Raw genomic sequence first — 15,993 nt, 5'->3', positions numbered from 1 at the left:
CAATTATGCTTCCGTTAATACAGTTGGTCACCAGTAAAATGATGAAAGTTGCTGCTTAACCACGCACGAGTGTGCGCTTTATACAGGTTTCCATGGCGTTGCTATACGAAATTTTCTCCATGGTAACTAGGACGAACTGAAATAGAAACTGCTTCATACGACTCGTTTCATTTAATATGTTTATTATAGTTGCGCATGTGCGCCACCGTTATTTACAAATTATGGATAACAAAATTACGACGTTTTGTAAAATTACTTCCTTGTAAATTACATCCTTGTATTCTCTGTAATTCTTAACAAAAACTCGTCCTCTGAAAATGTTCCCTTTCTATTTCTCTTATGTGTAGTCTATTGCATACCTGCTAGGCGCATAGTAAGATATTTTTAGTTTCGAACTACAACCGTTTCCTATTTTTCACATCTATTGCGTTTATCGAAACAAAAGTCTGTGTTCTTCTTTCGGTGCTTTATACAATGTCCATTGGTCAAGCGCCTCGATCAGTTCCGGTGGAAGCTCCTCCTTCCAGCTAGCCAACTGCCCCTTACGCATAAAACGTGAACCATCCACGCGCGGCACATTCGGATCTTCGTAATTTACGGCACGGTTTTCACGCATAGACTCAAACGAAAGATGATCGAGGAGCTGCTGCAACTCTGCTTCGCTATAGGATTTACCAAAGAACGCGCAAACCCTTCCGATAACGGATCGTAAATCTTGTTTCATTTCTTCGTACGAGAGATAAAGCACATTATCGCAACCCTGTAGTTCGTGATACTCGATCACATGGGCATGATAGGGTGAGTAGAAATGATGTTCGCGCATAAAGGAATGAATAAAATTCTCCATTGTTCCCTTGTAAAAAATGCCACGAGAGTGATGGAAGTAGGACACAGCCACCGATTTCGGGTTTCGTCTGATGTACACTGTTTTCGGTTTAACTTTCCAGTAGCTTTTCGGAAGATGCGACACCGGTAGATGGGTCTTGATGAAACGTGGGCGCGGTGTCTGACGGACACGCTCGAACGAGCACGTTTTCGTGTCGTGAATCAAGCCAACACTGCAAAGAAGAGCAAGATTTACTATCACATTTCTACAAATAGAATTAAAAGATAACCATACTCGAAGAAAGGAAAACGGGTTCGCAATGATTCTGCTCGAGCGGCTTCGAAGTTAAGATTGTTACAAATCAGCCAGACCATCTCCTGACACCATGTTGTTCCACTTTTCGGGTATGAAGAAACCCACACGTCGTCAGGATACACTTCCGCTTCCAGAAGACTTTTTTCCAAATTTTTAAATCTATACAAAACGAACACATTATATAAAATATTCAACGATATGATACACAACACACTCTAACCTGGTAGTAAAGCAATGAGCTTCTGGTTGCCAATCCGGTATAGAAATGGGAACATCACTGCATTCCTTGGCACGAACCATGATAAAATCGTCTTCTCCATTTTTTTCCTTATTCTCCACGTACAATGGATCGCTTATTTCAATGTACTCAAACGACATCTTCTTCGACGATTACGGGACTAATGCTTTCGCTTGTATGAAGTTACGTTGCACACTTGCTTATCACTTTCAACCTCACGACTCGAGTGCAACCAGAGAAATGCCGCTCGTATAATGCATTTAGCTGAGCAGCACCGTATATATACCCACTTCAAGGCCACCAAGAACCTTGCATCCAATGCATTGAACCATAATATTTGTAGAAGAGATTCTCGTTATCTCATCTTGCCCACAAAACGTTCCATAAGCTGTTATCGGAGGAATAACGTAATCGCGCTCATCTGGCATGTTCTCATCAAATCGTGGTTTGATATTTATTATCAGTCATGAATTAATATTGAGTTAAGTATAACGATTTTGAATTGTTACGTGTTTCAGGGTTTCGAATATTGTAGCAAAAACGTCACATTTATGTTTCGGAAAATAATAGTTTTATTTTCTTTGCGTTACCTAGAATCAATGTTAAATATCAACTGGTTAAGAATAATAACCCTCAATGCAATATATATGGAATTATGTTGGGTATTTTCATGCTATACCATCTAAAATATGTAGCAAACTAAACTAGAAAGAGATAAATGAGATAAGTTGCTTGCAGCAAGCAGTTTATCTTCAATTTCATTCGCAAACTATGCCTATTTTCGTGTCCTTCAAATATACCTAGCTAATAGCGTATGAGTGCAGTTTAATTCGTATTTTGTTAATAAAAACTGTACAGTTGTGGTTAAGTATGTGGTTATAGTTAAGCGTAACTATTCGCAATTTTAAATAGTTTCATCGCGATCTTAATATGTTTCGATTAACTGTGGAGTGTCTTACTATCAAACAGACAACCCCCCAGGCAAGAGTAAACCCCAATTGCACTTATTTATGCCGCATCTTGCGGTGGTAACAGAGGAAATCGTAGTCAATTATTGGGGAAAGGAATAAAGGATGGGTTTAGGCTTCGATCGCTAGATTGGTGGCGGTCCGTTCGGATAGCGCAGCATCGGTTCCAGGCTCCGCGCGAAGTTGTTAGCCAGCGTGCAGGAATACTCTTCACCGTGGGGCATGAGAGTGACCACACCGAGCAGCAATAACAGCATTGCTTGAATCGGCAACGAGGCACGAATGACACGTCCCAAGAAACGATAGCTTCGCGTGAGGATGGTGGTGTTGATAACATCGTCGTCTGCTTCTGTCTCGCTGCTGCCGATGATGCTGTAAGAACATATGGACCCATGTGAGATTAAAGCAAGCAGACATACACGACAAGCTAAATTCCTTCAGTTATAGATTGCCTAATGTTCCTAATACAGATAAGATTGAACAATTCCCTACAGTTAAAGGCATAGCAAAACTTTACGATAAATTACTATTTACTTGAAAGATTATCTGCTCAAAAAACTTATTGTTTACGAATTATGCATCTGACTAGCTTGAAATTTACTTTACTAAAACGTAAACTTGATCTCAAATTGGTATATAAGCAGTTATCTACTCAACACAAATTATTACGCACAATACATCAAAAATAGCTTAGTGACATCCGACAAACATGGAACTGAACTTTTTCTAAACTAGATAATAAAATGAAAACTAGTCATTACTTTGAACTGGAATCATGTGCCGTCGATAGTGGTGGATGGTTTCGGGTGCTGCTGATACCATCCTGTTGTTGGCCCGGTTTCAACGACAGGCAGATACGATCGTGTTCGAAACGGGGAGCCGAAAACGTGTTCAATTGAAGAAAAAATATAAGAAAAGAAAGAAAGAACGAAACAATATATAGATTAAATATCCAATCGGCTTTGTAGGCTCCTTACAGCTTGTAACAGATGATGGTCACACAGAACGATGGAACACGAATTCGATGAAGGGACATTCGAAAGGATCGGGAAAGGAGGGGACTAAATGTTGAAGACTACACCAACAGATCTGATACCGTTCAGAGTTGTTTGTCGGTGAAAATGTGCCAATTTTCATTTTACTTCGTCTCACACGTGTCGATGATGGCCAGGATATATCTACAGCTTACTACAGCACAAATGACCTTCAATGGTGGTGGTGATCGTTACGCACTCCATAAAGTTGTACAGGTTGTTTAATGGTAAAAATCGGTGGTACTGGTTGGCGATGTAGCGGTTTTTTTGGCGTGCAGATCTCTATCTACTTACTGATACACATTGTGCGACTAAAATTGCGACGGCCTGCCGCCGCCGACGACGACGACGATGCCGAAGACACCGCGCCGTGGTGGTGTTCGATGGAAGTTGGAGGTGTTTGGGATCTTGGTTTGATGGAGGTGGAGGTGGTGGCGGTGGCAAGAATACTCTCACAGAATGACACATCGAGATGCGTCCTCGCTTGCACCTACCTCCGCTTGCTGTCCCTGCGTAAGACGGCGCCGAGCGAAATGGCTTTCAAACAGCGACGTCGTCGATGAGGAAGACGATGGCGGAACTTCGGCCAGACAGGTGCTACTATCGTAGCCCAACGATGCGCCGATTTTGATGATATACATCTCTACCAGTCGCCGAATTGAGTGGAATCGTAACCTTAAGTCGGTTAACCTAGAACAATGAAATCATGTTAAAGTTGCGATCCCTTTCGTTACAGTCCTACTGTTGTTACTTACTTGGCGTACACTTCGTCGAATTTTTCCGATTTGTTAGCATCGACGTACTTTGTCAGCTGGGAAGTCGTCTCCTGCAGACTCACCACTCGAGGCTCACAGCGCATCAAATCAGCGCGCAGTTCGCGGAACATGCGATACTTCTTCTCCACCAATCGTTGGTCACTGGACAGATCGATCGGTTCCGATGCCTTGATCCGGGTTTCCGTCTGCTCCAGCCAACCGCTTAGCTCAGCGATCGTACGATGGAACTCGCGGTTCTCCATTAGGGCACTGTTCAATGCCGACTGCCAGCGAGATGCACCGGCACACACCGTTTCCCACCGTCGGTTGTTCTTCTGCAGCCGCTCACGCAGTTTCGCTGCACGATCGGTGTCACGCGTGTGCATCGCCAGATGCTCGCCGACGATATTGAGAGACTTTATAATGCTCTTGTGGCTGTCCAGATCGAGCAAGAATTCCCGATGGTCCTGTATCGTATCCTCTAAAGCGTCGATGTCAGTCGGAGGGGTGGAGAGTTGATTCCGCTGGGATGCTTCGGCCATCGACAGCCATTGCTCCAAGCGCCACAAATCGTTATCGATCTGCTGCCAGTTACGGTTCGTACACAAAGGACACGTGAGGTAGTCCGCATTGCTAAAGGGGATATATATAAAGAATCGATTACATTCAACTGCTCTGCACCTCGGCATACAACTTCACTCCACTCGATCGTACGATCATGTTAGAACACAGCAACACGAATGAGCGTGTAGATTCGTTTTGATCGAAATGAAGTAAAAAGATTGGTATGACACTTACTGCACGCAGTTAAAATTGTAAGCATTAGGAAAGATCCTGCAGATGCGACGGAGGCGTTTTCAAGTAGAAGAAAACCAACATGATGATCAAGTAGAGTGGTAGGAAGACAGCAGTAGAGAGTGTTTTGCATTTGTTTCGGCATTGTGTGCAAAGAGCATGTGTGCGGTTGTTGCATGATTCGTTTAGCCATATGCCAATACCATGTCGAAGGCATGCCAACGAGCGCATATGATCAATAGCGTAATGTATTCGAGAGAAAGAAACAGATGGAAAAGAAAGAAATAAGAGAAATGTAGGGATGAGAAAGCGTTTAGAAATTTTGAAAAATAATGATGATTCCATAAAACAGCAGATGAAACAATGATAATTACACAGATGTGATTCATATGAAATAGCACATGACAATCGCACAAAGTAATTGTTATAAAAGCGTTGTCTTCTGCCACATACCTTGAATCTTCGAGTGTCTGTTGTTTTTCCTTCCATACCACCAGCAAGACTTGATAGCGATTCGTCTCTTCTGCCACACGTTCCCTGAAAGCTTCGTCCGCACTGGCTTGACACTCCGTTTGTAGTAGCGTGCTGAGATGTTTGATCAGTTCTATCGATGACTCACAGGCAGCCGAAGCCTTCGACACGTTCTGGGTTGATGAAACAAAGTTGTTGGCGTTGATCGCATCGATCGCTTCTTGCAGCTTCTGTAAGTTGCCGCCTGCTTCCGTGAGGGCCGACTCTAGCTGGTAACGGTAGGCATCCTTTGCCGTGATGGACTCACTTCGTCCGAGACGCAATGTGTCCACCTGCACGGCCACCTCCTTTTCGTTGCGTTCGTGTGCCTCAATTGCACTCTGGAGCAGTCGATCAAGACGCTCCTTGACGCTGTTACCTAATCGATGGTATTCGGACATCTTCTGGCGGATGTCCTCCGTCATTGTGTTGTTCGAGGAATGCCGTTCCAGGAGGTTTGATCCTAGCGTGTCCTCTTTCTCGAACAGATCTACTACAAGCAACAGCTCGTTGTGAAGTTCACGGAGATGTTGCACTTGCGACTCGGAGGATCGATCTGCAAAGACCTCCTGAGCTGAAGGAATGTGTTCTAGCTGGGTCACTTGTACGTCCAGTTGGGTCAGTGACAGAATTATACGTTCGTACTCCACGACGAAGGTACCATATTCCGAGCGATACCGCTCCAGCTCCGTGCGGACTGTACCGAGTCTCACTTGTAGGCGTTCCCAAACTGTAAGCATTTGGTGTGCCGTTCCGGTGATGAAGTTCAATCCTTCACTCGAGGCTCGTTCGCTGTAGGCTAGGGAAACGTACAATTTCCGCATGATGCACTGGATAGGTTCCTGAGCAGTAATATCGCCACTGCGGATGGCAATTGTCTCAAGCGCCTCGGACATTTGTTCACCATCGAGCCCTGCCAACGATTCCTCCAGCTGCCGAACGTATTGATCCTGTTCGGCCACCCAGCCGTGGTGGGATTCGACAATCTTTTGCAACTCTAGCAACATGTTCCATAGCGCCAGCAAATCCTGCTTCCGGCGTCCCGATTCCATGCATACGCTCTTCCACCGCCAGTCCAGATCCTTCGCATCGTTTTGAATGCTAATCCGATTGATGTGCACATTCCAGGACTGCACGTCGATAAACAACAACTCGCAGAGGTTCAACACCTCAGCCACATTCCCACTGTTGCTTTCGATCGAGCGCTGCAGCTTCTCGTAGTCATCCAGCAAACGATCCAAGTTCGTCTTCTCCAAACTGTCGATAACGAAAGGCGTCCGTAGCTCGCGCTCGATCGTTACCATCCACGCCTTTATTTCGGCGATGCGAATCTCCAACGAGCGAACAGTCATCTCGATCTCGGTTATCTTTTGCGACCGGCTTTGACACAACTGATACAGATAATCCCACTGTGAATGAAGCTTCTCCAAGCTGCCCATCACTTCCGAGTGTTCGTCCGATTCCGGTGGGCAATTAGCAAGCAAATCCTTACCCATAGACGTTAACCAATCCTTCTCGTACTCTTTCAGTGCCAACTCTTGGCGCATGGATTGCTCCAGGGTGCGGATAAACTCCTGGTCGTCCGTGCACGATTCGTACTTGTTGGAATCGTTCAGTTTGTTCTCGAACTGCCTCATCCAGTCGGTCAGTGATCGGTAGTGTTCGGAGAACAACTTTCGATTGCGCATCACTTCTTCGGTACGCTTCACCAGCACCACAATACGTTGCTCCAGTTTGCTGTGCAATTGCCACAACATCCAAACACGTTTGTGCAAGCGTCGCACATCGAATATGCTAATGCATACCTTCAGCTCTGCCTGCAGCTGGCCGACCTCTTCCAACTTTTCACGAACCGAGTTCAGACGCACGTGGTGGTTTTTAACCAGATTATGCTTCGCTTGAGCGCTGCTCATACGGTGATCCATTCGGAACCCACCCACTCCTTCCCGTCCGTCAGCCTCCAGCTCATCCAGACCTTCTTGTAGTTCGTGCAAACTATTCTGCACATCGTACGATTGCTTTGCGAACCGCGCGTGAAGTTCGTCAATACCGAAAAGGAAGTTTTTCCACGTCTCAACGTTATCTTGCAGTTTGCCAATCTTTTCCGCTATTCTTCCCATCTCACCGCGCATTCCAACGAGCGTGCATTCGTCTTTCGTGTACAGCGACAGCTGTGCCAGCTCCTGGCTCATGGCACTCAGGTCACCCTCCATACGGGGGAACTGCTCCAGCAGTCCATTCACTTTTCCGATCAACTTTGGCAGCTCCTGTAGGTTGATATACTCCAGCTGTAGAGTAAACTTTTCACGCTCAATGTGTCCCAACGTGTCGTACAGTTTTCCACCCAGCGTGCGGAACTTGTCCCAGTGCCACAGCCTATTGTCGATCTCTGTGATTCGCTCCTCGAACAGGTCTATCCTTTCCGTGTGCAGTTGGTTCAGCTCGTTGAAGCGCTCAACCAATTCAACGCTGATTTTGTTCTTTTGTAGAAACACCTTCCGTAGACTAATTAGCAGCGTCCTGATCAGAAGACACTGCTCACGATGTGCCCGCAACTGGGCGTAGTCGCTCGGGATACCCTCGGAAAGGAATGTCTGCACGAACTGCAGATACTCTTGCCAGAACTCGAGCAGACGACCATCGTTGTCCGACCCGGTGACCAGCTGCTGCACGAGCTCCTGGTGCTGCTGGAACGTGTCCTGGAGAAGGTTTTGTGATGTAGAGTGCAGGTTTTGGAGGTTTCCATTGTCATCCCGTTCCGCTTGCTGATTTCCACTGCCCGTAGAATGAATCTCCTTCAATCGGGCCATAGTTGCGCACAAGCTCAACAGGTACGATCGAAGGTCCACAATTTTATCGTACAGATGCTCATTACTGTGGCGCTGGTTGGACGCGGTCTTTTGTAAGCTCTACAAAGCAAAAGAAAAAACCATCCAATTGATCAAACAGTGTTCTTTTCTAATAGTAATGGGACAAATAGTAGTTACCTCTTGAACATGATCCAAAAGCCCTCGGGAGGATTGTGTAATGGCCGCTTTCTCCACTCGTATTGCTTCCCGATCGTTCACCTTGCTTCGATGATCGGTGACGTTCTTCTCAATGTCCTCAAGCTTCCGACTACATTCGTCGATTTCCGCCAGCAGCGAGTCGCCGATATTGAATCCCACTTGCTCGTTTATGTCCCCAATCAATTTTCGCAGTTTGTCCACCTCTTGGCGCTGATCGAGAAGGGCCTGCTGGTATACTTCCACCTGCGGGAGGTCTTCCAAACGGCGCAGCTCATCGTAATCGGTAAACTCCGTGCTAACCCAATCTTTCACCGTCTCGCAAACATCGTGGTAATGTTGCCACAGTTTAACCGCCTTCTCGTACCGTTCGCATAAATCACGCAAGTTTTCACGCGTGTTCTCCCAAACCACGCTGATTTGCTGTACCGTTTCCTGGATCTCCGACGACACGCTCTCGTCCGAAGACTCAATGAGCGGTTGTGCAGTGGTTTGAAGATCTTCGATCATGCCTTTCCTGCTCTCGATATCGGAGAGTAGTGTCTGTGAAAGAGTGAAACGCAAAATTAAGTAAAATCCTCGGTACAAACAGCAAGCTGAAACAGAAACTTACATCCAACCTTTCCGTGGCTTTCAGCAGTCGATTGTAGTCTGCACTCTCCTGCAGCTGCAGAAGCTCCATCATGAACTCCGTCTCCTGCACATGCTCCTGGATCAAATCCAGTTGGCGATGGAACTTATTCCACAGCGTTAATCGGTTCCGTAACAACGTCATGACGTCCTCAGTGCGACGCTCAAGATCACTATGAATGTTTTGCAGCGTCGAGAGATCGCGTTCCGTTTGCAAGGGAGACACCGAAACCTTCAGGTTCATTGGTAGCGTGTGTAGCATTTGGCGAAGGCGCATCATTTCACTCCAGCACGGGCTGAGTGCATCCTGGCAGTCCTTGCAGTCGGCCAGAGCCTTTTCGATGGACGACCGTTTTCCGTTCACTTTGCCATTACACCCATCGAGCACACGCGCTATCTCAGACAGGCGATGCTCCTGTGCCTTGATACCGGCTTCGATGTCCTCCAACCGTTTGTAGAATACTTCGGCCGCCTCGAGCTCCTCGTTGATTTGCATCGACAAGCTGCGGGAAGCTTTGAATATTGCGCTCACCTTCTCGGTGTCGTAGTCCAAGGCCAGTGCAAACTGACCTACGAGCTCCGTATCGATTAGTTGAATGCGAGTCTTTAGCATCTGTATTTGTTCGATATACGCGTACAAATCCTCCTGGCTCTTCATTACCGCTTTGCTACTTTCGAAATCGCGTGCGATCTCCTGCAATTCCTGCTCTATGAAAGCGATCTTATCACCAGGTGGGATGGTGTTCGTTTTCATCGAATCGGCAATGTCATGCTGGATGTCTCCGATTCTACTCGAAACAGCATACCAATTGTCGAGTAACTGTCCATGCAACTGACGCTGCAACTGCTCGTCGGAAACCGGTATCGTATTGAGCGCTTGGTCAAACGAAGCACATGCATTCTTGTAGACTTTGTTATTGAGCACCTCGTACTGCGCCTTGATTTCCCAAAACGTGCGCATGTCATCGACCGATGTTTCCGACAAATTCTTCTCGATATTCACACAAGCCAGCTTACCCTGACATGCGTCCAACCAGTCGCCCAAGCGATCCGCGTGTACATTGTAACGCTGCCAGTGTGTCTTGAATTTCATCAGCAGGCTCAAGTATAGCGACACTTCCTCCTGAAGTTGCATCACAACCACCAACGCATCGTTGCTATCCTTCTCCACAATTGGGGCTGAAATAAGCTCCTGCATGCGTCGAGCTGTTTCGTTGTGTGATCGCATTTTGGTCAGATGGTTACCTATGTCCTGGTCCAACGATTCATACATCGTGATGTAGCGCTCGTAGTCCTCCGATGAAACGTTACTCAAATCGGGGACCCGTTGTTGTGCTACCTGCAGCCACTGTTTCTCGGCTATCATTTCCTTCTCCAACACCGTCCAGCGCGATGCGGCAAGCGCCAGCTTGCCCGCCCTATCCACGGCTCGTTCCAAGATCAGTTTTGTGCGGTTGTAAAGCGATGAGTGCAGTTCGGCGTGCTTCTGGCGCGTCAGCGGATCGAGATTCGTCTCGAGCGACTCCAGGATCACCTTGCAGTGGTTAAGGTTGACGAAAAATTTGCGGTATCTCTGCATCTCTTCCTGCAACTCTTCCAGCGAGTTCGTGACGATTTCATTCTCGATGAACTGTTCTGCCGCTGCCGTTATCTCCTGGAATTCCAGCAGCGTTTGCTCGTACTCATCCGCCAAACTTGCTAGCTGTACCAGTTTGTTTCTTTCCAGTACGATTCCATTCTCCAGCCGCCGCAACTGCTGTCCAATTCGATCCAACTCATCGCAAATTCTGGTATCGTCCGCCGGTTTCACCTCGAGTGCGTTGTACTCATTCGTTATGGTTGTGACCACGTTCAACACCGATCGACAGTTGCCGTCGATTTCTTCCAGGGTTCTTAGCTTACTCACAATGGGCACTGATTCGTTGACCGACAGTTCTTGGAACGTTTCGTCGAGTGATTCTAGCCGATTGGACAAATCTCGGATGGTATCGTTAATTCTACGGATGTTGGTAGAGTTTTCATCGGCCTTCCTCTCCTCTTCTCCAACACTTTGCTCGAGCGCCTGCACTTGCCGCAACAGATGTTTGAAGCATTCATCGACGTCTTTGTTTTGGCCACCTTTCGAGCGTTGAATGTACGTGATGATCCGTACGATATGCTCTTCAATGCGGATCAAACGGATTTTGTACAAGCGATGCAATTTTACACGATCCTCCACGGTAATCGTTCCGACAGTGTTCTGTTGATCTTCTGAAGATAGCTGGGACACACTCAGACCATCATTTACATCCTCCAGCGATTTGATTACACTTTCAACTACCTCGAAAAGCAGTTGCTGCTGCACTGGAGCTTCATTTTCGTGCGACTGCAACAGACCAAGCACGTGTTCCAGCTCGTCACACTCTGCCGCAGCTTCTTCCTCCTTGAGGGTCAACCGCCGCAATGCCATCGTACGATAACTATCACGCTGTTGATGCTCATCGCTACGTACAGCCGAAAAAGGTTTCATGTTCAAAAACATCCGATTGATATCTTGCCACGGTATCAAACACTTTTCCGCATAACTTTGTTGCGACTTTATGATCGAGAAGTAGTCGGACAAACTTAACCGAAGGCTTACGCTTTGTTCCGGATCCAACGATTCATTGATCGCACACGTCAGAGCTGTGGATGGTTCAGTGTCAGCGGAAACAGGAACTACTCGGTGCTCCTCTACCATCCCATACGAAGGATCGATTTCAACCTGTATGTTCAAATCGATGTCACCACGACCTTCAATGCCACTCGCAGTGCCTTCCGAAATGATGGTTTTAGTGACAGTGACCGTCTCTTGGCCTTGCGCTCCTGGAATGAGCATGCCTGGGCCACTATTGGAAGGTGCTATCATCTGCGTGCTAACCTCCACCTCAATCGGAATCGACTTTTCCTTGGATTTCTTGGACTTTTTCTTTTTCGATTGCTTTCCTTCCTTTTCCCCAGACGGTTCAGTGATCGCCGATGGTACCACCATCGATGAAGCTTCCTCCTTCGTCTGAGTACTTATGGTGACTGTTTCGGTAATTTCAGTCACGGCAACTGGAACGGTCTGAGAATCGATTTCAACAGTTGGCACCTGCTCCGTTTGCATAAGCGTACTTTCCAGGTTGGTGGACTGTTGCAAAGGAGCAACCGTTTGAATGAGAATCTCATCCTGAATCTCATACTTCGTTGTTACCGGTTGTTCCACGGCCGCAACATCATGCATTGGACTCGTTTGCATCGCGGAATCAATGGTCGTTACCGGTGCGACAGGTGACAATTCTACCTCCAGCGTTTCAACCGTAGGAGAGATTCCCCGATCTTCATACTGCACCACATCGGTTTCAACGAACGCATCTTGCTGTTCCGGTGCGATGGTTTGGGCGCTCTCGTCCGATTTCGCCACCTCCAGCGGGGCCTGGTGTTCCACATTTTCCGCGAAACTCACCGGACTCGTCTGCATGGATTGGGGTGTATACAACGACGTTGGATCCACCACTTCCCTCACTATCTGACCCAAAATAGGGCCAACAATCTCTTCCGTATTGTCGGCTTGTTGCTGCATCTCTTTCATGACAACAGACACGGTCTGATTGGAAGTATCAACCGTATCGATCTCTCGTACGGCTTCCTTCTCACCATCGACCGCTTCTGTTTGTGATTCTTGTTGCACCATCGACTGTGGTTGTGTCGTTTGGGTTTCCATTTCTATTGCTTCGACGCAAGATGTCTGTATTTCCTTGGTTTCCACTTCGACCGGTTTCACCTCCTCTTCGATGATCGTAAACGGCGATGTCTGCTGCGACGTTCGATGCACATCCGGTTCCGGAGATGTTTGCATCGATCTCTGTTCCCAATCAATCGGTACCATCAACCGTTCGGAGGTGATCTTCTCAATCTCGACATCTGTAGAGTCCTTCGGCTCGGTAGCAAACTCGATTGGAGTGGTTTGCTGTTGAACATCCTCTAGGTAGACTGTTTCGAGGACCTCCGTTGGTACAACGATCTTTTCCTGGATGTTTATAGGGACTTCTACTATCTCCGTCTCCACGCCTTCCTCCATCACGTTCACCGCGCTGACCTGGTGCTGATCATCTTCCGTAAAGCTTTGATATGAATCAAAACGCTGTTCTGATTCTTGTGCCAAGGACAAACGTTCGGTGGCTTCACTTGCGATGTCTTGCTCCTTCGGATGGTCCTCTACAGGCGGCTGGTATTGATCCGTGTTGCTACCCTTTTCGTTCTCATGTTTTCCCTTCTTCTTCTTCCTTCGTTTCTTTTTGCCTTTGTCCTCGTCTCCACCATCTGCTTCAGCGGTTGTTTTATCGGCCTCGTAGCCGGGGTCAATTTCAGCCGCTCCTGATACGGACACTGCCTCATACTCTGCCAGATCATCAATCTGTTCTTTCGTAATGTCCATTTCAGCTGACCCCTCCGTTACCGGTTTTATTTCAATCAGACTGACGCTAACCTTTCTCGTCTCTGCTGGATCCATCGTCATCGAAACTGTCAACGAACTTTGTGTTTCACCAATCGAGGCTACCTGTACCTGCAGTTTGTTTTCGTCATGGGGCGGTACAGGCTCAACAGTTTCAATCGATGGACCTTCATTGTCAGCTTCTCGTATCGCCACTGTTCTTTCGCTAGTAGATTCTTCGCTGAACCCGATGGTATTGGTCTCATCTTCTTCTGCAACCAAAATCCTTTCAACGATCGTCGTTACACGGGTAACTCGTTCTTCAACCACTTCGTCTTCGAGGTCACCTTCGGGGGCGTTAGAATCGACCACTTCTTCCGGAAGCAGGATAATTTCCTCTGTAATCCGTTTAGTAACCAATGTTACGGTTTCGACCACTGTCGTACTACTATCGGTGTCCTCTATCGTGTCCACAGTTCTCGTGATTGTGGTTTCAACTGTTGGCGGTGATTGCGCATGCGTATATTCAACAGTAGCATTGGATACGTCTTCTTCGGGAGTTTCAACGGTTTTGCTTTCAGTTATTTCAGATACGGGAACTATTTGTTCCACCAATTCCTCATCCATACGTACTCTCTCTGGCTTATCAGTCGCAGCAGGTGTTGCTTCTAGTGGTTCTTCAACCGAAATCTGTACGGGAACAGTCGTCGTTGTTGCAGCCCATTCGGGGGCCTTTTCGAGTGTGATGGGGACCTCGATTTCTTGCTCTCTATTTGCAACGACCACTTCCAACACATCATCTTGAACGACGATTGGAACGATTATTTCTTGACTAGGCACAACAGTTGCATCACTGGGTTGTAATACATTTGGTTCGATTTCAATATAATCTGAGCCCCGCACGGGACTAGTCGGCCATACTTTTGCTGCCTCTTGTGCTTGATCTTCAGATATCTCAGGTGCTGGGGAAGCAGCAATAGCGTGATGCTCAGGCGAGGTTGGTATCGATCTTTCCACATCCTTAGCAGTACACACGTACTCGGATGGCGGCCAGATGTCCTCGACCGGCTCAAGTGGCTTTACTTCCGCAGTGATCAACTGATCGCCGGCTGTAAGTGGTTCATTAAGGCTTAGGGAATCGGTTACGGCATCAGTAGCGGCAGCAACAGCTTCGGTAGCAGCGCCTAATATTGTACTAGTACTAGTTCGTGACTCAACATTAGAAGCAATCAACTCTACTGGTGCGGTTTGAGGATGTGAATCGAATACCTGCGACAGAGCCTCAGGCTGCTCAACGACCGGAGTCTGCTGCTGCTGCTGCTGGGAAGCAACCACCTGCTTCTCCACTTCCTCCAAAACCTCCGTCACGACCGTTTGTGCCGCTTCTTCAACAGCGATTGCTTCGCTGACTGCCACTTCCTGTCGTTGGATCTCTTCGGGGTCAGCAACCGTTTTCTCTTCCAGCGTGACATCAACTCCTTCAACATCCACCACCAGACCACCACCGCTCTCGGTAGCATCTAACACGGGCTGCACTGCCATGTCCACCGAAGTGACAATCGAGGCCTTCCCTAATGCCGTCGGTTCGATCGATTGGGCTGGTTGCACCACCTTCCTCAAAGTGATCATCTTCGAACCATCCTTATTGACGATGATTTCGGTCGTCGTATCATCTGGCTCAGTGAAAGTGGTCTCGAACTGGGTGGGAATGTTCCGCACCAACAATTCGGACGACCGATCACTCTCGCGTCCTTCGCCAGGTTGTGTGTACTTTGCCTCCACTACGATCGCTTCCTCCTTCTGCTGCTCCACAGACCCGTACGACATACGTGGCACGTTTGATATTTGTACAGTCTCACGACCATTGGCGACTGATTGAATGATCAAAATGTTATCCGTCGTTTGATCCTGCACATGCTGTGTCTGTGCTGAGGATTCTTGAGTGGCCACACTCACTGGCAAAGCTACTGTTGCATCCACCGATGGCACCAACGAAGTGCACGGTACGGGCTCGATCGACGCCATAGGACTGGTTTGGCTTTCTATATCAACCGTATGCAGTGCCGTGATTGGAGCCTCCACTTGTGGATCCAAGTGCACGGATAATCGATGAATGTTGTTCTCTAGTATCAGAGCCTTCTCACGTAGCACTCGTATCAAAATGGTTAAATTCTCACGCAATGTTGCCGTGCGATCGCTAACATCACTGTACACAAGATACGGTTCCGTCTTGTTCAACACATCCTTTAAGTAAGCCTCTTTCTCGCGCAGATCCGCCAGCACTGCACTGTCTTCGGCCAACCGTCGTCTCACATCATCCTTTGTACTACATTCTGTTACCTCCATCAACTGGATGCTAGTGCCTGAAAGCCATCCTTCCATTTCTTTCAACAGTTTTAGATAATCTCGAACTTCATCCTTCCTTTGCTCGCGCTGTTTCAAGGTTTGCTACAAATGGAATATAATAGATTATTGATTACTT

General features: G+C 47.4%; 2 protein-coding genes across 2 annotated transcripts in view; both read right to left on the bottom strand.

Moving 5' to 3' along the window:
• Positions 1–372: 372 nt before the first annotated feature.
• Positions 373–1,519, bottom strand: LOC131265637 (luciferin sulfotransferase-like). The gene is made up of 3 exons (XM_058267922.1): positions 1,362–1,519; positions 1,121–1,300; positions 373–1,058 (listed from the first exon to the last, which is right to left on the bottom strand). Exons 1-3 carry the CDS (start codon positions 1,517–1,519, stop codon positions 431–433), a joined length of 966 nt encoding a protein of 321 aa, XP_058123905.1. The 3' UTR covers positions 373–430.
• Positions 1,520–1,943: 424 nt separating this feature from the next.
• LOC131267355 (muscle-specific protein 300 kDa-like) overlaps positions 1,944–15,993 on the bottom strand; it is a 72,413-nt gene continuing 58,363 nt past the window's right edge. The window contains exons 21-28 of the mRNA XM_058270214.1: positions 9,060–15,959; positions 8,429–8,989; positions 5,385–8,350; positions 4,935–4,970; positions 4,137–4,769; positions 3,881–4,071; positions 3,109–3,187; positions 1,944–2,719 (exon numbers count right to left, since the gene is read on the bottom strand). Of these exons, the coding sequence (XP_058126197.1) occupies positions 2,473–2,719; positions 3,109–3,187; positions 3,881–4,071; positions 4,137–4,769; positions 4,935–4,970; positions 5,385–8,350; positions 8,429–8,989; positions 9,060–15,959 (11,613 nt within the window). The 3' untranslated portion in view covers positions 1,944–2,472. The remainder of the gene's footprint in view (positions 2,720–3,108; positions 3,188–3,880; positions 4,072–4,136; positions 4,770–4,934; positions 4,971–5,384; positions 8,351–8,428; positions 8,990–9,059; positions 15,960–15,993) is intronic.

Source organism: Anopheles coustani, chromosome 2 (genome assembly GCF_943734705.1).
Source record: "Anopheles coustani chromosome 2, idAnoCousDA_361_x.2, whole genome shotgun sequence".
NCBI lineage: Eukaryota > Metazoa > Arthropoda > Insecta > Diptera > Culicidae > Anopheles > Anopheles coustani.
The sequence above is the reverse complement of the archived record's forward strand: the minus strand, read 5'-3'. Positions and strand labels throughout refer to the sequence as shown.